The sequence below is a fragment of the Typopeltis vanoorti genome, chromosome 13 (genome assembly GCF_054136105.1).
Source record: "Typopeltis vanoorti isolate ZY-2024b chromosome 13, IOZ_Tvanoo_1.0, whole genome shotgun sequence".
Classification (NCBI taxonomy): Eukaryota; Metazoa; Arthropoda; class Arachnida; order Uropygi; family Thelyphonidae; genus Typopeltis; species Typopeltis vanoorti.
The window spans coordinates 63,941,115-63,962,447 of NC_143561.1; the positions used below are offsets into that span (position 1 = coordinate 63,941,115).

The 21,333-nt window shown below is 38.0% G+C and overlaps 1 protein-coding gene across 2 annotated transcripts in view; it reads right to left on the bottom strand.

Moving 5' to 3' along the window:
• The window catches only part of LOC150100223 (transmembrane protein 245), a 282,836-nt gene extending 268,626 nt beyond the window's left edge, over positions 1 to 14,210 (bottom strand). For both annotated transcript variants that reach the window (XR_016549228.1, XM_090402358.1), the window contains exons 1-2: positions 13,404 to 14,210; positions 4,307 to 4,523 (exon numbers count right to left, since the gene is read on the bottom strand). Coding sequence is in view for 1 of the 2 variants with exons in the window: in XM_090402358.1 (XP_090258484.1) it covers positions 4,307 to 4,523; positions 13,404 to 13,931 (745 nt within the window). In the remaining variant the exon portion in view is untranslated. The remainder of the gene's footprint in view (positions 1 to 4,306; positions 4,524 to 13,403) is intronic.
• Positions 14,211 to 21,333: the final 7,123 nt, after the last annotated feature.

A 21,333-nucleotide genomic window follows, 5' to 3' on the forward strand; every position in this document is an offset into this window, starting at 1 on the left:
CCTAATAAGGGATGAAATGCTATATCCTATGACTGTAACCTGTGTGTTCATGGGGCTGGTTTGCATGCTTGCAGGATGAAAAACCACAGATAAATGGGGGGATCCTGCTGTCCACGCCCAAGACCGGCTAACTTGGCTATGGCTAAGAAGGATCCTTACACTCCTTAAGTCATCGATGGGAATCAAACCTAGGACACTCCTTCCACAGGCATATGGTTGCAGAGCATGTAGCCACTAGGCTAACCATGCAGACATTATCTATACACAAGACAGTGTTCAAACCAATTTTAACTTATGGATCTCAGAGCTGGGTTAGAAATAAAACACTTCATCAAAGACTGAGACCTCTGATATGAGAATTCTGAAAAATTTTGATATCTGAGAAACATTAGTGGAGTGAAAAGATGATAGTAATGTTTCCAACACCTTAAAAATTAGGATAGTAGGAAAGAAACTGCTATTATTAGAATTCAGGAATGTGTTAGCTAAGCTAATCTGAGGTTGTATTGTCACTTAAGCAGAGTTGGAGAGAAATGGTTAGCAGAACAAGTGTTCTTTACCAGGTTGACAGGATAAAAACTCAGAGGAAGACTAAAATGTAAATGGATTGATAGAGTAAAATGTGCCTTAAAAGACAAAAATATAAGATCTGTTAATGGAAGTTTATTTTGCACTTGGTTAGACTATAATAAATTTAGTTTAATCCTTTATCCAAGTGTAAGCAAACAAAGTTTGCACCTGAAAATATCTTCAGGACTGAAGTAAGGTGGTACAACACTAGGCAACTCACAGCAAAGGTGAACCAAGCTCTCATCACTCCTTGTCTCAGTATCTCCCATAATGCAAAGCACATCTCCTTGCAGACATGTTTCTTTCTTGGATTAAGCATTAAACTAAATTTATTATAGTCTAACCAAGTGCAAAATAAACTTCCAATATCTTTCTCTAAATCCAGAATAATTCAATGATAAGGTGGTACACCTGTTGGCAATCTTTCAGCGATCTTTCGGGATCATCTAAAAATTAGATAATCCCGAAAGATCGCCCAACTCAACTTTGTTCCACTCAGTGACAGGCTCACCCCGTCACCAAGAAGAACTTCTGAGCACTGACCCTACCCAGTGGCAGGCTCACCCCACCACCAGACAGAGTCATAATCTTAGCAGTAGCTCTACTCAGAGACAGGCAAAAACCTACCCCAAGCAGAGCCTCTCATATATATCCAGCATGGGAGGCAGACCCAAACGTGGAGATACTAAGGCAGAAGCAATAAGAGAGGTCATATTTACCTATATGAGTTGCCAACAGGTGTACCTCAGTCCTGAAGATATTTTTAGGCACAAACTTTGTTTGCTTACACTTGGATAAGGGATTAAACTAAATTTATTATAGTTTAACCAAGTGCAAAATAAACTTCCAACATCTTTCTCTAAATCCAGAGTAATTCAATAATAAGGTGGTACCACCTGTTGGCAACTCCTATAGATAAATATGACCTCTCCTATTGCTTCTGCCTTAGTATCTCCACGTTTGGGTCTGCCTCCCACTGACGAGTCCTCAATAAAGGTCGAAACCAGTCTGGGTAGTGGCCCTTCCCTTAATGCATAGCAGTATACATGTCTGTAAGGAGATGTGCTTTGCATTATGGGAGATACTGAGACAAGGAGTGATGAGAGCTTGGTCCACCTTTGCTGTGAGTTTCCTAGTGTTGTACCACCTTACCTCAGTCCTGAAGATATTTTCAGGTGCAAACTTTGTTTGCTTACACTTGGATAAAGGATTAAACTAAATTTATTATAGTCTAACCAAGTGCAAAATAAACTTCCAATATCTTTCTCTAAATCCAGAATAATTCAATAATAAGGTGGTACACCTGTTGGCAATTCATATAGGCAAATATGACCTCTCCTATTGCTTCTGCTTTAGTATCTCCACGTTTGGGTCTGCCCACTGACGACACCTCAATAAAGGTCAAATCTCCACGTTTGGGCCTGCCTCCCATGTTGGATATATATATATGAGAGGCTCTGCTTGGGGTAAGTTTTTGCCTGTCTCTGAGTAGAGCCACCGCTGAGATTATGGTTCTGTCTGATGGTGGGGTGCGCCTGCCACTGGGTAGAGCCAATGCTGAGAAGTTCTTCTTGGTGATGGGGTGAGCCTGTCACTGAGTGGAACAAAGCTGAGTTGGGCGATCTTTCGGGATCATCTAATTTTTAGAGAGGTCGTTACTTAAATATACCTCAATAAAGGTTGAAACCGGTCTGGATAGTGGCCCTTCCCTTAATGCACAGCAGCAGTATACATGTCCGCAAAGAGATGTGCTTTGCATTATGGGAGATGCTGAGACAAGGAGTGATGAGAGTTTGGTCCACCTTTGCTGCGAGTTGTCTAGTGTTGTACCGCCTTACCTCAGTCCTGAAGATATTTTCAGGCAATAACTTTGTTTGCTTACACTTGGATAAAGGATTAAACTGGAAAAGATTAGCAGCAGTATACTACATTGGTGGAACTGTACTCCAGGAGATTGATGAGGCCAGGGACATGGGAGTGTTGGTGGATAGGGAGATGAAGGTTAGGGGACACATTGCAAAAGTGGCTAAATCAGCTCATCAAATCACTTGGTTGCTGAAAAATAATTTGATGAGCAGAGACAAGCAAGTTATTGTTCCTCTGTACTGAGCCTTGATAAGACCTCATCTCGACTACTGTGCCCAGATTTGGTCACCAAGGTTTCTTCTTGATGAGGAGGAGGTGGAGAGGATCTAGAGGCGAGTGACCAAGATGATAGCAGGTCTATGGAATGAACCTTATGAGAACAGGTTGAAGATTAGTGGGTTGCAGAAATTGGTGGATAGGCAGAAAAGGGGAGATATGATTGAGATATTCAAATTGCTGAAGGGTTTCTATAGGATTAATTCAGAGGATATTTTTGAGATCAGGACTGGTGGTGGTGGGAGAACTAGGTGACATCTATGGAAGCTGGGCAAGAGTATGGTTAGCAAGGATGTTAGAGCTGGGTTCTTTACTTTTAGAGTGATAAATGAGTGGAATAAGCTGTCAGTGTCTGTTGTGGGTGCTATGACAGTGAATGAGTTCAAGGCAAGGTATGATAGATACTGTAAAAATGTCAAATAGTTGTGTGGACATGATGTTTAGGGCCTCCCTGGAGTCGCCCGTAATAATAATAATAATAATATAATACACCATTTTACTACTTGCAGAAATCATATGTAGAAAATATGATTTCTACACTGATGTAACCTTGGTATCTCCTGAATCTAGTTCCCACTAATGACATTTAATGTTTGTCTTTTGGTTTCCTAGGAGTAGAGTGGTTCTATTTAGTGGTAGGTTTTGGTCTGTCTCTGAATGGAGCCATCACTGAACTGGATTGATTCAGGTCAGGAGTGATGAGATTAGAGAGGAATTCTTTCAGATTACTCTGTGGTCTTTAGAGTGATCTTTTAGATAACTCAGAGTTTTTGGAAATGACACAGCTTGCCACACTTGAATAGAAGGTTAAAACCTTGATGAGCAGTTAATTGTTGACAAGTAACTGCTTTCTGACTGGAAACTAATTAAAGCTTTCCCTTATACATATATCAAAGGAAATGAACATTTCAGCAATCACGCAATTATGGCGGCTCTGCTCAGAATATTTAATAATATGATAAATTTTACTAGATGTATGCAGAAAATATGACTTCTGCATTGATTTAGCCTTGGTATATTTCTGAATCTAGTTACTATTAATGGCATTTTAATGATATTTGTCTTTGGGCTTGCTGGAAGTAGAGTGGTTCTATTTGGTAGTAGATGTTGGGCTGTCACTGGGTGTAACCATCACTGACCTAAAGTGATTCAGGTTCTGAGTAATCTAAAAGATCACTCAGTTTTTGGAGATGACACCCCCCCCCTACTGCACTTTAATAGAAAGTTGAAACCTTGATGAGCAGTCATGCTATTATGCTACAGTGATTCCTTTACTAAGTCCACCCCAATTAAAAAGAAAATACAATGGAAAGCTCTTCAATTTGATAACAGTTAGTTGCTAGAGGCTATTAAAGATATGGGTAGTTACCCTTCCATGTTTCTGAATTATGAGAAACTGAGGCAAGTGATGTGAAGTCAACTGCCTCTATATACAAGCAGACTAGTCAAGTAGATACTTCACAGGCAAAATTTGTCTTTTTATACAAATTTTGGTAAACGATTAAAACAATATAATTTCTTGTCAAATGTATATATAAATATGTATTATATTGTATATTTAAAATGCTTGTTTTTAAGAAATCAAATTTTTTACCTTGGGAAGCATCCTTTCCTTTAAAATCAGCAAAAAATCCAATTACCATAAGTGCCAGCAGAAGTAACAAAATGGTTAATTTTAAAGGACCAGCAATTGTCACCAAATAGCATATAATAGCTATCCATACAAATGGTGAAAGACTTATCCATACTGATTGGAATGGAGCCCACCAAAACCATAGTGATAAACCATAGCTGAAAACTATAGTTGTTACCTGTAACAAATTCCATAAAATTTTATTAAATAGTCATTATAGGTATTAAACATTACAAGTACAGTAATATATTCAACAGAAATATATTTTCACTGAGATTAAAAATATTATACAATACTGTATCTGTGCCTGAAAACTTCCTTTCTTGGTTTCATTCTAGACTTTAATATAATTTTTCCCTACACATCTGCTAGTGCAACTGGAAGAAAATGATGGAATGTTGTGCTCTTTGACTGGAAAAGGCCTACGTTCGATTCTCATCATGAAGGAAGGAATTTTTATATGGGTTTATTTTCAACTGAATGCAAATTAGCCAATCTCATAAGGATTGGCAAAGTTTTTTCTCCTGGAAATTCAGGTTTTTTATCATGCATACAGACAAATCAGCATTCAGGACACACACAATTTACAGACAAAAAAATACTAGTGATAGTGGGCAGGAGAGGGTGTTGGTGTAGATGATGGAGACAGAGTTGTAGAGTAGGTGCCCTCCCTCGGTGAGTCTTTGGACTTCATGGAGGTGTCACAAAATAATAATAATAAATAAAAATACTTCAATTTCAATTAAGGGGATATTAAATCCCACAGTGTTTTAAAACCGAATAAGAAACTCAGAGATTGGAATCAGAGAGTTTCATGCCGAATATAGTAAACTATAAAAATATCGGCAAATACTAGCGTGAGCTAATGCAAGTAGTCCTAGTACGTAGTACAATACTGGGCAACTCGTTGCAAAGGCGAGTAAAGTTCTGATCGCTATTCTTTGGTATTTTCCATAATGTAAAAACACACTTCCCTGTAAAAATAAATGTAAAAATACTTCATTATTCAGAAGAGGAAAATCCAGTTATGAGGGTGGTCTGAAAGGTTCTCAACCTAACAATGAAAAAACAAATTTATAATTTTAAATTTTTTTTTTTTTTTAAACATAATCTCCCTTAAGACTAATACATTTATTCCAGCGATGCCTTTAGCATCCCAAAACACCGATGCCATGACCTTTCCTGCTTTTAGAACCGACTTGGTCTTCTTTGGCACTGAACAATCGGCTTCTGTCCACTGTTTTGACTACTGTTTGGATTCTGGTGTGTAATGGTGAATCCAATTCTCATCTATAGTAATAAATCGATGCACAAAATCAGTTTTATTCTTGTTAAAACATTCCAAGCACTGTTCAGAGATTTTCATGCGAGTGCATTTTTGATCTGCTGTGAGCAAGTGAGGCACCCAACTTGAACAAATCTTTTTCATTTGTAATTCTTCATGCAAAATATATCCTACACATTCTTTTGAAATGCCTATAGTCTCAGCAATTTCATGCACTTTGACTCGCCAGTCATCCAATATCATATTGTGCACTTGATCAATGATTTCTGGTGTTGTTACACTTTTTGGATGTCCTTCACGTGATCAGCTTCAAGGCTGGTACTGCAACGTTTAAACTCAGCAGCCTGTTTCTTAATTGTTGAATCCACTGCATTTCAGCAATCTTAACAATTTCATCTTGCAATCTCTTCCTTGATCTTCTGCTTCGTCTTACTGCTATCGACAGGTCTAGATTCCATGAATACTTTAGTTAGTATAAAAAAATTTTAAGTGCCAGTCAACAACCACATGCAGTTCAGCCTCAAACTTACCAAATTAATTTATCACTATCTTCTTTCTTAGCATCTACTTCAGTTATTTGGAACAAATGTTATTTCCAATGTTTTTGCCAACAACTTCTAAATCCCTCGATGAGTCTTTGAACTCCCTGGAGGTGTCACGTAATAATAACTATTCAAGGAACACATTAGCAGATATCCTTTTTTTCTGTACCCACGTTTTTTTTTTACCTCCTCTCATATTTGAGATCAATAGCTAAAGAAAAAAAAAGATAAATAATAAAATTTAATATTTGTATTATTCACTAAATATAGTACTAGTAATTCCTCGCTAAACTTGTTGCAGGAAATCTTTTCATTTTATAAACTAGAATTCATATCATACCTCACAACATGTCATATGTGAATTACTTCATATTCTGTATAGTTCTTTGGGAAAAAATGTTCTGAACTAATCAGTCATCAGCTAAGCATCTTTAACCTGAACAGTGAAGTCATCTATCTTTTGTAACTGGATGATTAAATCTATGTAATTATCCAATCTGCTTATTTCACATGCCCACAATTCTTCAGGCAAAAAAAAAAAAAAACCTACTGGCACATAACACCCTATACAGCCTTCGGCTTTGACCTTATGCTCTCCCACCACTAAATATCCTGTGCATTTTGTGTTCTCTTATTGTGGCTTGGCAGTAATGATGAATTTATTTATTTAGCGTATGGCTCACACATGAAAAGTTACATTATGTTAATCCTTAATATATATGGACATAGCAATAGACATATGTACAATAATAAGACATAATACAGTCATAAAAGAGACACTCCAGAATAGGCTACAACTGAATGTCTAGGTTGATTATCCAGTCAACTGCACTTGGTGTAGCATGGATGAAGTCTTTCAGATTTCCACTGTATGCACATTGGACACATTCTGCTGTAATATGATTAATTGTCTGGCAGGGTGATCCACAGTTGCACCTGAGTGAGGCAATCATGCCCCATTTGTAAAGGTGGTCTGCACATCTGCTATGATTGGTGCAGATTCAGTTAAGGGCAGACCAAGTTTTCCGAGATAGGGCAAAACCCGAATATTATCTGTGTTGGGTCCACTAATTCATGGAAGACCCCTGTTGAAGTGTTACACCAGGACTCTTTCCACTTCTCCTTCATGTTAAATGTCTCTGCAAGATTTTTTGCTGTTAAAATTGGAGGGCGCCTTGACTTTAGCCTGTTTATTTCTAGGGGTAGGATGTCTTCGTGGATTGGATCCACATTCTGCCTCCACACATCGCAGATGTGTGGAGGCAGAATGTTGCTTAACACTGGGAGCCAGTAGGTTGGGGTTGATTTTACAGTTCCAGAAATAAGGTGCATAGTGGAGTTAAGCTGAGCATCAACCAAATACACATGGGTGCTGTTCAGCCATACGGGTGAGCAGTATTCAGCTGTAGAGTAAAAGAGACCAAGAGCACTGCAGCGAAGCGTTGTTGCTGAGGCACCACAAGTTGTTTCACATAGTTTTTGCAGTATATTGTTTCTGGTTTTTAGCTTGGATGCTATGTTAATGAGACATGGCTTAAAAGATAGTGTTCTATTCAGGGTGACACCCAGATATTTCGGGAATCTGTTGTAGCATAGCAGTTTGTGGTTGAAGTAGACCATGAGTTCTTTGTTAGCCTGGTTATTGTTCGGGTGGAAGCATGAAACTTCTATTTTGCTAGGATTTGGGCATAATCTCCATTTGCTGAAGTATGCATCTAAGACTGCAAGGTCGTTTGTTAGTGTATCTTCCATTGTAGTAAAATTGGTGTGTCTGGTGGCTAGAGCATTGTCATCAGCGTAGCAAAACTTCTTTGAGGCTGTATTAGGCAAATCTGCGATGTATAAAAAGGAGGGGAGCCAGAACTGACCCTTGCGGTAGTCCATTATCCAGTGTTCTTTGTTTACTTTTGTTCTCGTCCATACACACTTGGAACAGGCAGTTGCTTAGCATGTTATCGATTGGTTTTGCTATTGTTCTGCATGATGGGACTGCCCAAAGCAACTTGCAGACTGCGCCATGCCTCCAGACTATCATAAGCTGCAGTAAGATCTACAGATCTGTTTTCTGGCATTGTTGGTAGCCTGCCTCTATATATGTGGTGAGTGACAGAACCTGATCACAGCAGCTTCATTTATGTCTGAATCTGGCTTGTTCCACTGGGACTTGTTCTATTATCTTAGGGGCAATTCTATTGAGGATGAGCCTTTCTAGGAGCTTATAACAGGTGTCAAGCAGAGTGACTGGTCGGTAGTTTTCTGGTTTGTTGTTGGTTTTTCCTGGTTTTAAGATGGGGATAATTTTTGTCCTCTTAAACTCTTTTGGAAGTCTACCAGTCTGGAGAATATCAGAGAAAAAGCAAGCCAACCACTGTTGAGCTTTTTGGCTTGTCTTCAACAGGAAATCAGGACAAATTCCATCGAAACCTGGAGCCTTGCCTGGTTTCATATCCATTAGAGCAGTGTTAATATCTTCAAGAGTGAAGGGTCATGAATATAAAGAGTCTAATGGTCTGTTATTTTTCAAATATGTAAGTTCTCACATTATTTGAAGAGTGTGTTGTTTGTCCTTGGTGGCATATCTTGATGTGTTGACAATATGTGATGCATACTGTTAGGAGAAATAGCTGATTGTTCCCGGGCAGTCAGGGTACCACTACCTAGTTTTCTTAGAAGGCTCCATGCTTTTCTACTGGAGTGCCGAAAATCGAGTCTTTCTACTGTTTCAGTCCATTTCTTTTGTCGACTGGTGTCTAGGCTGTGAATGAGTTCATCTGCAATGTCAGCATCACCAGTAATGATGAAGAAACAGGTAAACTTAAAATTATTTCAGGCCTTATAGGAGATCCATTTAGCCAAACCTGTCACATATCCCTGTAAACAGCACCTCCATTTGTAGATGCAAGCACATCACAATATCTGTTCTTTAGCTTAGTTTTAATGTTGTTCAGGACATGACGAACCTTTCATAAGACTTTTTCAATGAAAGAGAGGTAGGTAGTCTCAGTGCAGTTAGGGACTTAAGTTTTATCATCCTGAAAAAACAGAGTAACTGGAAAATGCACTCAATTAACAGACAGAATACAATGGATTCATAGCTTTAATTGCTTTGGCCACTCTGACCATTCACATTTGCAATTAACTTATCAACTAACTTAGTGATTAATTAATAAATCATGAATTAACTGTCTTTAATCTAGATTATGCACAGATTTAGTAAAAAAAAAAAAAAAAAAAAAAAGAACAATTCTACTCAAAATATTATATACAGAATGATTCATCTGTGTTTAATGCCTAGTGGAGCACCATCCAGTGATCCAAATGCTGCGAAACTTTGCAGGAATACATTGTGCATCCTGCAGAAACATGGAATTTGCATATCATGCAACTCAGCAGGTGCCAGGAGGGTTTAAAAAGATGGAGTTGGGAATTTTCCTTTCATTCTGGTTGTTAATACCATCCACAGTGATGGTACAAACATCCCCAACTTGCTTTGCTCGTAAAGCTGTATTACCTAAAACAATTACAATGTTGTTGTTGCACTATGCAAATTTCATTGCATGAACAAATGTCGACGAGGTCCACTATAACTACATGCTCTGTGACAAAGGATTAGTCATTTGTAAGAAATGGGATTGTTGGGAGGCAGACCTGACAGAGGTCACAAACCAATCAGTTCTTAAGTGAATGAAACTGCTACTGTGGAGCAGGCCATGAATAACAGCATTGGTTCCTGCAGTAACATGCTGCATCAAGACACATGGATGTACTTTACACAACTGTCTGGAAAATTCTATGGAAGATTCTGCATTTCTAACTGTTCAAGATAATCCTCACAGAGAAGTTGCATCTGCAGGACTTTGAAGGATGACAGACATTCGCTTCAACATTCCTTGCTCAAGTGGAGTTGGATGCTGCGTGGCCATGGATGATTTTGAGGGGAGATGATGCTCACTTTCACCTGAATTATTCCAAATTTCTTGAAATTTCTGATAATTTCTCAGATGTACAATTCTTATGCACTTTTAGAATGTGTGACAAGTGAAAATTTTATATGACTGTAAAGTGAGTGATTTGTGAAAATATCTTAATTTTTTACCTCTTGTCATTCAGCTTAGTATACATCATCTGCAGTCTTGAACATAAGGGAATATGACATTCTCTTTGCTAAGTACATTCATTACGTTATCATATGTGCATTTCATCACATTTGCCATGCATCCGACAAGAATTTTTATTTATAATTGTTTATTTATTCTTTTTTTTTTAAATAAAAATGATCTTTGAATGAGTTTCAAGAAATATTTCAAATATTTCAGCCCATTTGCACATTTGCATAATGGCCAACCACAAAATTCCCAGTAGTTTGCCTCTGTTACTCACCACATTGTACAATTAAACCAGTCTCAGTCCATTTTTCCACAAGGACATTCGCTAAGAATATTTGTGAACACCTGTGAATTTCAGGTGAGCATGATCTACTTAGATACTGTGCAAACAGAAGCTAAGATTGCTTTCATCGCCTAAATCCAAAGAATAACACTCAGCTTTGGTTAGAAAGACTGGTTCAAAATTACATCTAAACTTTTCAAGTGAGATGTGTTAATCAATCCCATATAAATGACTTGAAACCACATCTAAAAACAATAGCTTTGGTGGAAGCACCAACCAGACCAGGCCAGTATTACATGACCCTTTCTCAAATTCCACTCATAAGCAACATTTCAAATTCAAGAAAACATTCCTATGATACCCTAGTTATTCTTCTCTGGATTCCCTCCAGAAATTCTTCACAATATACTGTAGTTGATTAATTTTTTTTTTTATCAAGTAGTGTTTTCATGTACCTGATTTTTTTTTCCACTTCTATATAATGCACCCAATGACGTCTGCTAAAAAGACAAAGCTAGTAGTGCTTTTTTTTTTTTAGTAATAAAGCGTTTTTTTTCTATTTTCTTATTCAGCTATATAGTCATATAATTTATTTTTTAAAAAGTTCAACAGCCATGAAAACCTAATCCATTAAATACATACACACACACATATCAATCCCATACATAAAAGGTGAAATAACCTATAAGCACATCAGTGGAAACTGTGGGACACAGATGAGGACTGATAAAGACTTTTGTTAACATTTTTCTTGAAGAGTTATAGGCTGTAGTTGTTTAGGAATACGTCATGAGGAAGGCTGTTCTAGAAGGCATAAAGAAGAATAAAGAGGGAGAGGCAAGTTCAGTGTATTTGTACTGAACTTGCTTCTCTGCACTGAAATGGGATGCTGGTAGCTGCTCTTGTTTCACAGATCAAACAGAAAGTGGAGGAATGATATTTGCTAGTTCAGTGGAGCAATGCCCATGGAAGTACCTATAGAAAAAAAGTTGAAATTGCATCACTTTAGTGAGAGAGAGTCATCTATCAGTCAAGTTGCTCTCCTCTGCACAGCACTAGAATTTTTTGGGAGGTTTAACCAAGTATGGTTTAATACTTTGCAGAGTAATGTTATTATCTTCTATATCATAGCAGAAATGCACTAAATGGTATTAAGAACACTTGCTATGTGCCTGTTGAAGTTAGGATACCTGTATCCATCAAGTTATAGGAAGTGATGCTGTCAGGTTCCTTCAGGAATATTTAAATAATTTTAGCTTGCACAGACAAGTGGATTGCAGTTATAACATTGCAAAGTTCTAGGCTTTACACTTCAGTTACCCCAATACAATACACAGCATCATATTTGCACACCTCTTCTTCTTCTTCTTCTGCAGCTTTTCCCACTTAAGTAGGGTTGCTGTTTGTGGTGAGTCTCCTCCACAACCTCTTGTCTTGGGCTGTAACCACATCCAAGTTCTTCATCCTCAAGTCCTCCTCCACCATCTCCCTCCATCTCTCTCTCTTCTTTGGCTGTCTGCACTTCCTCTTCCCCTGCACATCCATCTGCATGACCTTTCTTCCCACATACTCTTCCTCCCTCATCATCACATGACCAAACCATTTCAACCTTGCCTCCTGTATCTTTGCTCCTAAGTCCGTAACTTTCACCGTTCCCCTTACATAATCATTTCTCAGACGATCCTTTCTGGTCACACCGCACATCCACCTAAGCATTCTCATCTCCTCTACCTCCATCATGCTGATGTTATTTTTCCTTGGTGCCACAGTTTCCATAGCATACGTCATAGCTGGTCTCACTACTGTAGATTTTGCCTTTAAGATTGATCGGTACCCTCTTATCGCATAACACTCCAGCCATCTCTCTCTCTCCAGTTCCTCCATCCTGCTTGTATCCTGCATCCCACTTCCTTCTCAGCCTCACCATCCTCTTTCATTGTTGAACCTAAGTATCTAAAGTCACTGACCTTCCTGATGACATTTCCTTCCAGCTCTAGATCTGTCTCCTGGCTGCCATCCACTTTGCAACACATATACTCTGTCTTACCTCTGCTCAGTCTCATACTTCTAGTACTTTCCTCCAACTTTCCAGTTTAGCTGCCACTTCTTCTCTTGATTCTGCACATAGTACAATGTCATCTGCATACAGTTATAACTGCAATCCACTCATCCATTAAAAATTATTTAAACATTCCTAAAGGAACCTGACAGCATCACTACTTATAACTCTCTCCAAATGCAAATCATTATCAAATGAACCTTTTAGACCAAAAATATCACTAGCGACCAAATATATGGAACAGCTATGGCCCAAGAACAGAGCCCTGTTAATGCATGCCACTGGCTGAATTTTTTTTCTTGGGCTTTACTTCCACTCTGTATATAACTTGTTGGTATCATTCAGACAACCAATCACACTCCATCTTATTAATCTATTTATCCACCCCAATCTGATATGAATTGTCACTAGTAGAAACAGCAACCTTATATATTTCACATTTTCATAAAATGTGAGGAAAGCACAAAAACAAGCTTTCCTCATTCAAGCAAACTGGCTAATCTTTTAACAATCATGATATTAAATATCAGTAATCAACAATAAACAACATATTCAAAAATTAGTTAAATGTCCATCTTTAACTTACTCTTTATAACAGATGTCATTAAATTTTACAATAATTAATACCAGATTTATATTAATCACTTATCAATCATTATAACAAGTACAATCAATTACAGCAATCATTTAGTCAACCCATGATACTAAACTATAGGTTTACATGTATTTGTGGGTGGGATTACGAAAATAATTGAAAATAGCTTATGAACACAATCTACTTACTAGTATAGTTGCGCCACTGAAGAATTCTAAAAGTACTGAGACAAAGTCAAGCAAAAATCCAAGGCTCTTGCAAAAACCATACACAAAACTGTCTGGCATAAAATTGTAAATAACGTATAACACAGGAAAGCCTACAGTAATCGCTAATATAGCGCTCAGATACTTAAGGAAAAAACATCCTACTGATTCTGAAGTACTGTCAATAATTTCAAATGGTAAAATAACTGCTCCTAGTACTAGAGGTGTACATGATTTATCAAGCCTCTGTAACCATCCTTTTAAAATAACTGTGAGGCTCCTCTTGAAAGGATGAAGAACAGATCCGAATAAAACAGCCCACAAAAGTGGTCGTAAAAATGGTTCCAAAACAAAATATACTGCAACACCTACAACTACCAAAAATGCAACAAATAATATCGCGGCTATATTATAAAATGCTTGTTTCAGAGCTTTTTCATGGCCTTGTGGAACAAAATTAAATACATCAAATCCAAAAGCTGATGAAGACCTACTAACACCAGAAGCCATGTTTTCATATGTGATGAATATCGCAATGCTTCTTAATGCATCTCACCAATATTACAAGGTGTGGCTTCTCTTAATAAATATTAAGGACCGGTTCCGTGCATTTGCGGTTGCTAATAGCAACATCAGATTTTTATTTTTATCATAACAAGAAATGAAAACTTGTCTGCAGGACTACGAACACTGTATACAATCATTCACGCTGATTTAACATTTACTTCGACTGAGAAGAAAAGATAACATGCTGTAAACCTATCGTTAACTACAGAATACACAGCTATAATACATCATCCTTACTAACCATACTGTTTGCGAATGCCAGAGCCGCTCGTGAACGAAACAAAACACCTTTATTTTTTCAAAGTTGCATAAAAAAATAATAACAAACAATTTTAATAACGGTGATGCCAAAATGAGAAATTCCTTTTTTTAAGATATAGATAATGAAAAAAAAAATGCATAATATGGCCAAGTGTAAGGTGATGCACTTTGGAAGGATGAGATCACATGCTGTTTACTATACTGATGGAACTGAACTGCAGGAGGTTGATGAGGTCAGGGACTTGGGAGTTATTGTGGACAGAGAACTTAAGTTTTGGCAAAGGTTGCCAAAACTTAAGTTCTCTTCACATCGAATTACATGGTTATTGAGGAACACACTGACAAGCAAGGATAAGGAAGTGATTGTCCCACTTTATAAAGCATTAATACGACCTCATTTGGACTACTGTGCACAGATCTGGTCACCTGGATTTCTTGGTGATGTGGAAATGGTGCAGAGGATTCAGAGGCGGGTTACGAAAATTGTTGCAGGCCTGTGGGATGTCTCATACGAGGATAGATTGAAGGTCTGTGGGCTTCAAAAATTCGTTGATAGAGGTATGAGAGGAGATATGATAGAGTCATATAAATTATTAAAAGGGTTTTATAAGATTGATACTGATAACCTTTTTAAGACCAGTGATGGAAGGGAGAGAACGAGGGTTTATCCCTGGAGATTGTGTAAGAGTGTCGTTAACAAGGGTGCTAGGACTAGATTTTTTGCTTGGAGGGTTGTAAATGGGTGGAATGCGTTGCCAGAGGTGGTTGTGAATGCTTCATCTGTGAATGAGTTTAAGGGGAAGTATGACAGGTATTGTGTGAATAACGGTTAGTATGTCAATATTAGGTATCCTGCGATGAGTCTTTGGAATCCATGGAGGCACCTTACATAATAATAATCATAATTCTGTAAAAGATAAAAATTCACATAGTTGGCAGAAGTCTTCAACTTAATCTTTGCTGCGATGATCTCGAATGCCGCGAACCAATCCAGAAGTTGAAGTCCATGCTTTGACTTGGATTTTTCACTCTTTGAATTTCTCAAAAATTTTCTGTTGTCCACTGACACATGCTCTGTCTTCACACAGAATCTATAAGCAGGAAGTGTGTTTGTCTTCATGCAGTGTGTGTGTGTGTGTGTGTGTGTGTGTGTGTGTGTGTGTGTGTGTGTGTGTGTGTGTGTGTGTGTGTGTGTGTGTGTGTGTGTGTGTGTGTGTGTGTGTGTGTGTGTGTGTGTGTGTGTGTGTGTGTGTGTGTGTGTGTGTGTGTGTGTGTGTGTGTGTGTGTGTGTGTGTGAAGATACAGGCACACTTCCTGTTTTCAGCCACCTCCCCCAGCCCACACTTCCATTTGCTCGGTCTCCTTAAGAAACACCTTTCTGGAAAGTGTTTCACTATGAATGAGAAAGTTTCTTCAGATGGTGCGATGTTGGTTAAGGAGTGTGGGCACGGATTTCTTCAATACTAGTATTGATAAATTGATATATCGTTGGGACAAGTGCATCAAGAAATTTGGATCAATCAAAATAAAAATAAAAAATAAATTATTAGTTCAGAAATTACTGATAGGGAAAATATGGCGTTATGAGATGAAGAAAATTACATTAATGTGAACCGGGTGGTATTTGATTGTGAAATCATTCAGAGTCAATAACAAACAAAGTTATTCAATGATGTTCATTTGCTCATTTTTATAAAATTATGTGATACAATAAACATACAGACAGCTAACAATACTGAAAGGAGCTATCAAGGAGTTCCAGATGATCAATGAAGGTAATGTTCAATGTGTTGACCTTTGTGTAGGACCAATAGCTGATACCGCCATATGCACTGTCTACAGCAGAATGCAACTGATCCGTCGAAAACTTTTGCCCATGATGTACGATTGTCTTTCAAATCTGCCAGGTGAAGAACTTTGTCCCAATACACCATGCTTTTGAGGTAACCCGAAACCAAATTTCACAGGGATTAAGATCTCGTGAATGCGGTGGCCATTTCGTGAAAAATGAGCAACTGATTACTCTCTCATCTGTGAGATATTGAAGCATTAATTGCTGAAATTCACATCCTATGTATAAACAAAGAGGTGCTCCAATTTGAATCAACACTTTTATGTTTAAGCACCCTCTTTGCTGCAATTGCGGGAATCACGAAACTACTCAACATGTCCAGATAACAAGTAACATTGACTGTACAGTCACAGATTCAGTCCGATGAATTTTATAGAAGATAAACGGCCCGATAATGAACTTGGTCATAATTCTTATTCATGCTGTGACCTTTAATGAATGTAACGGAACTTGCTGAAATGCACAGAAATTCCCTGTAGTCCAGATGCAGCAGGTTTGAGAGTTTATTGTTTCACAAAGATGTGAAAATTCGCTTGATCACTCCATACGACATTCCAAAGCCAATCCTTGTCCACATTCATGCGTGCCAGAAATGCACGCAAACGTTTCTCGGATGCTGGCATGTATCGTTTGCAACCCTTGGTTGTGAGTGAGTTCATACGGGTAGCATTGCAAAACTATACACAGAGTACTCCATATTATTTTGTATAGTAAATCTCTTCTTACAGCACATGCACTGCATAAATCTACAGCATTCTCATCTGACTGCTCAACAACTGCAGTTGCAATATCTTCAGTCATTTGTGGACTTTCAGGTCTTTGTGGACTTTTAAGCCCTGGCTGGACTGTCAAACTGATTATAAAATATAGACACATTTACACAAGAATATTATTTAATTTACCAAATATTTCAGTCTGAATATTACATCTTCGGTGGCTACATAGGAATAGTTTTAAAAAACAAGGTGGAATACGAACAATTGATCATTTACAAAGAGAACGACCCGCGTGATGTCATATCGCTAAGTATTATTATTATTATTATTATTATTATTATTATTATTATTATTATTATCATCATCATCATCAATACGGACAATTCCAAGGAGTCCTTAGACTCATCGAGTGAGGCCCTAAACATCATGTCAACACAATTATTCGACATTCTCACAACATTTGTCATACCTTGCCTTGAACTCATTCACTGTCATAGCACCTACAACAGACTCTGGCAGCTTATTCTATTTACCACTCTAAAAGTAAAGAACCCAGTTCTAACACCCTTACTAACCACACTCTTGCCCAGCTTCCATAGATGTCCCCTAGTCCTCCCACCACCAGTCCTGATCTCAAAAATATCCTCTGAATTAATCCTATAGAAACCCTTCAGCAATTTGAATGGCTCAATCATGTCTCCTCTTTTCCGACTATCAACCAATTTCTGCAACCCACAAATCTTTAACCTGTTCTCATAAGGTTCATTCCATAGACCTGCTATCATCTTGGTCACTCGCCTCTGAATCCTCTCAACCTCCTCACCATCAAGAAGAAACCTAGGTGACCAAATGTGGGCACAGTAGTCGAGATGAGGTCTTATCAAGGCTCAGTACAGAGGAACAATAACTTGCTTATGCTGTTTTAAGGATACTTGTGACATAAGACTGAATGATAAATGCACGTAAACACAACAAAGATATTTAATTAACCAAATATTTCGGTCTGGAAATAGCAGACCATCTTCAGTGGTATTACAAGAACAGTTTTAAAAAATACAAGCTAGAATACTAACAATAGATCGTTAAAAATAGAACACGCCGCTTGATGTCCAGACCGAAATATTTGGTTAATTAAATATCTTTGTTGTGTTTACGTGCATTTATCATTCAATAACTTGCTTATCACTGCTCCTCAAAGTATTCTTCAGCAACCAAGTGATTTGATGAGCTGATTTAGCCACTTTTGCAATGTTCCCCCTAAACTTCATTTCCCTATCCACCAACACTTCCAAGTTCCTGGCCTCATGAATCTCCTGGAGTACAGTTCCACCAGTTTGGTATACTGCTGCTAATCTTTTCATACCAAAATGCATAACCTTACATTTTGTCACATTAAATGACGTCCATTCTCCTTAGCCCAGACCTCCAATCTATCCAAATTATCCTGCAAGATTTTGACATCTTCTGCATTCACTATTTCCCTACCCAACTTTGCATCATCAGCGAACAAATGAACCGTTCCTCTTGGATCCTTCCCTATATCGTTAATGAACAAATTAAACAGCAGCGATCCAAGAACAGAACCCTGTGGCACACCACTAGTCACAGGCCGTCTTTTAAACTCTACTCCTGAATAAAGTACTCTCTGATATCTCTCGATCAACCACCCACCCATCCATCTCACCAACCCTTTATCCATTCCCATATGTTGCAGTTTACGGATTAGAATTCCATGTGGTATCCTGTCAAAGGTCTTAGCCAGGTCCAGCTGTACACCCATTACCCTTATCCAGTTTAGCTGTCAATGTGTTATATAACGTGAGCAAGTTACTCAGGCATGATCTACCCTTCACAAAACCATGCTGTCCCCCATACAGTATCTCATTTTCATCAATCCATTCCTGTATTTTTCCCTTGACTACTTTTTCCAAGACCTTGACAATGACTCCTGATATGCTGATCGGGTGGTAATTTGCAAGTAGTCTTGGATCCTCCTTTATGCAGTGGAACGATTTTCTTCTCTTTCCACACCTTTGGGACAAAACCAGACCCGAGACTCAGATTAAATAACATGGTCAAGAGCACTGATAATTCTTTAGTCGCTTCACGTAAGACCAGTGCCAGTATACCATCCAATCCCACAAATGTATTCACATTAAGGTTCTGTAATAGACTATTCACCTCCACTTCATTCACCACAATTCCCGTATAAACTAATGGATCCTTCATTCTTTCAATGTCACCACCAGGATTATATACTCTTGCAAAGTGCTCACTCAGTAATTCTACTATATCGACATTCAGTGACCTCCTTGCCATCAGCATTCCTTAAAATCATTCTGCCATGTACAGTTTTTCTTTTACTTGCAGCATATTGAAAGAACTGTTTGGGATTCTCTTTTGCTTGCATAGCTAGTTTCCTTTCATAATCTGCTTTTGCTTTTCTTTCCACACTCGTTACCCTTCTGGCCTGTACTTTATACCTTTCATGTGCCTGCAGCTCACCATTCTCTTTAAATTCCCTCCATAGTTGTTTCTTTTTTGCAGCTCAATCTTAATGGGGTTATTCATCCATTTAACCCCTACTTGTTTTACTATTCGGACCCTAGGTATACAATCACCCATAACCTCCTGCAAATGCTCCTTGACCACTTCCCATGCTCTATCGACATCCAGCCCTTACAGTTTTACATGCCATGGCACTGAGCCAAGCAATCTCCTAAGCTTGTCATACATGCCAGCACGGTAATTCCACATATACCCTGTCTTAATCGAAAATTCCACACCTTTAGCCACCTCCCAGGTCAAGACCTTATGATCACTCTCACCAATAGGTGCAACATGGTCATATTCATTACAGACAAGTTCTCAGATGATGCTGTTACCAGGTCAAGCACTCTCAAACCCCTAGCATTTTCTATTACATGCTGTCTCAGATAGTTATCCGTTACTTATCAGATAGTTAAGTATTAAAAGAGTAAAAATTTTTTATCAGAGTCATGATTAAATTAAAGATATTAAATCAGAAATTCATATAATAATCTTAAATAACAGACTATTATAGGAAATTTTTAAAAAAAATTAATGTGTTATCCTGATAACACATTCATTGATAAGTCGTTAGGATTCAAGTTAGGACGTTGAAGTAAGACCACACTTGCTTTAAATAAACGTTCAAATTTTTCGCGACATCTGTGTGGGAGGCGAGTCTTGGACCAAAGGATGTCGTGGCTTGTTTCTATTCAGTGCAGAGCTAATCCAGATTTCTCGGGTTTGTTGTGTTGAATGGATGATTGATGCTCTTGAATTCTTTTTTCTATAGAGCGTCTAGTTTGTCCAAAGTAGGAAAGATTGCAGTTACAAGGAACTTGATATACACACCAGTTAGAGACATAGTTGAGCGTTTATCTTTAGAAGGAAAATGGGTGGATAATTTGTTAATAGGTGTATAAGTGGCTGTTAAATCATATTTCTTCAGAATTCTTGAAATTGGTTCTGAAATCCCGAAAATGTAAGGAATTGGAACTCGACGTATTGAATCTTCGCAGTTTGTGTTGGATTGTAAGAATCGAAAAGATGTTGTGTACTCTTTTCGGAGAAGCCATTTAGTATCCTGTGATGTTTGATAGTCGAAAGTTCTTTCTGTAATAAATGAGAAGTTGAACAATTAGTTTTGGCTAGTCGGATTAAACATTTTATGATTCCTGTTTTTTAACAAGGATGATGAGCAGATTCTTTGAGTAAACAATCTGTGAAACCAACTTTCACAGATAACGATCTGTGAAAGTTAGTTTTCTGTAAACTGTTGTTGTAAGAATACCAGAAGGTGAACGGATGAGGAGGACGTCTAAAAATGATAACTCGCTGTCTTTTTCAATCTTCATGGTAAACTGTATACGAAGATGTAAGCAATTGATACTGCTTAACACTTTCATTGCCAAGCTGAAAATTGGAATTTCGTCTGGTGGCTAAATTTTTTTATATTTTTTTTATTTAGTTAGCGATGTCCACGCGATAACGCGTGATCGGCCGTTTGGTTAGAACTCGCATCGCGTGATCACGCGATATCGTTCATTGCCAAGCTGAAAATTGGAATTTCGTGTGGTGGCCAAATTTTTTTATTTAGTTAGCGACGTCAACGCGATAACGCGTGATCGGCCGTTTGGTGAGAACTCGCATCGCGCGATATCGCGTGATTGGCAATGAACGTGTTAAAAAGGTAAGGAGTCTCTGTTATGAGGCCATAACAGAGACTCCTTACCTATATATCTCACCCAAAAGGATGGTTGAGGGAATATAGATGAGAACAGGACTTCTAGATATTCCAAACAAAAGTTGGCTAGAGCAGGAGAGAGTGGACTTCCCATTGCAGTTCCCTCCACTTGGTTGTAAAATTTCTTTTGACATAAGAAATATCCAGAGTGCATTACGAAATCAAATAACTTTATGTCTTGTGCGATAATTTGTTAATAGGTGTATAAGTGGCTGTTAAATGATATTTCTTCAGAATTTTTGA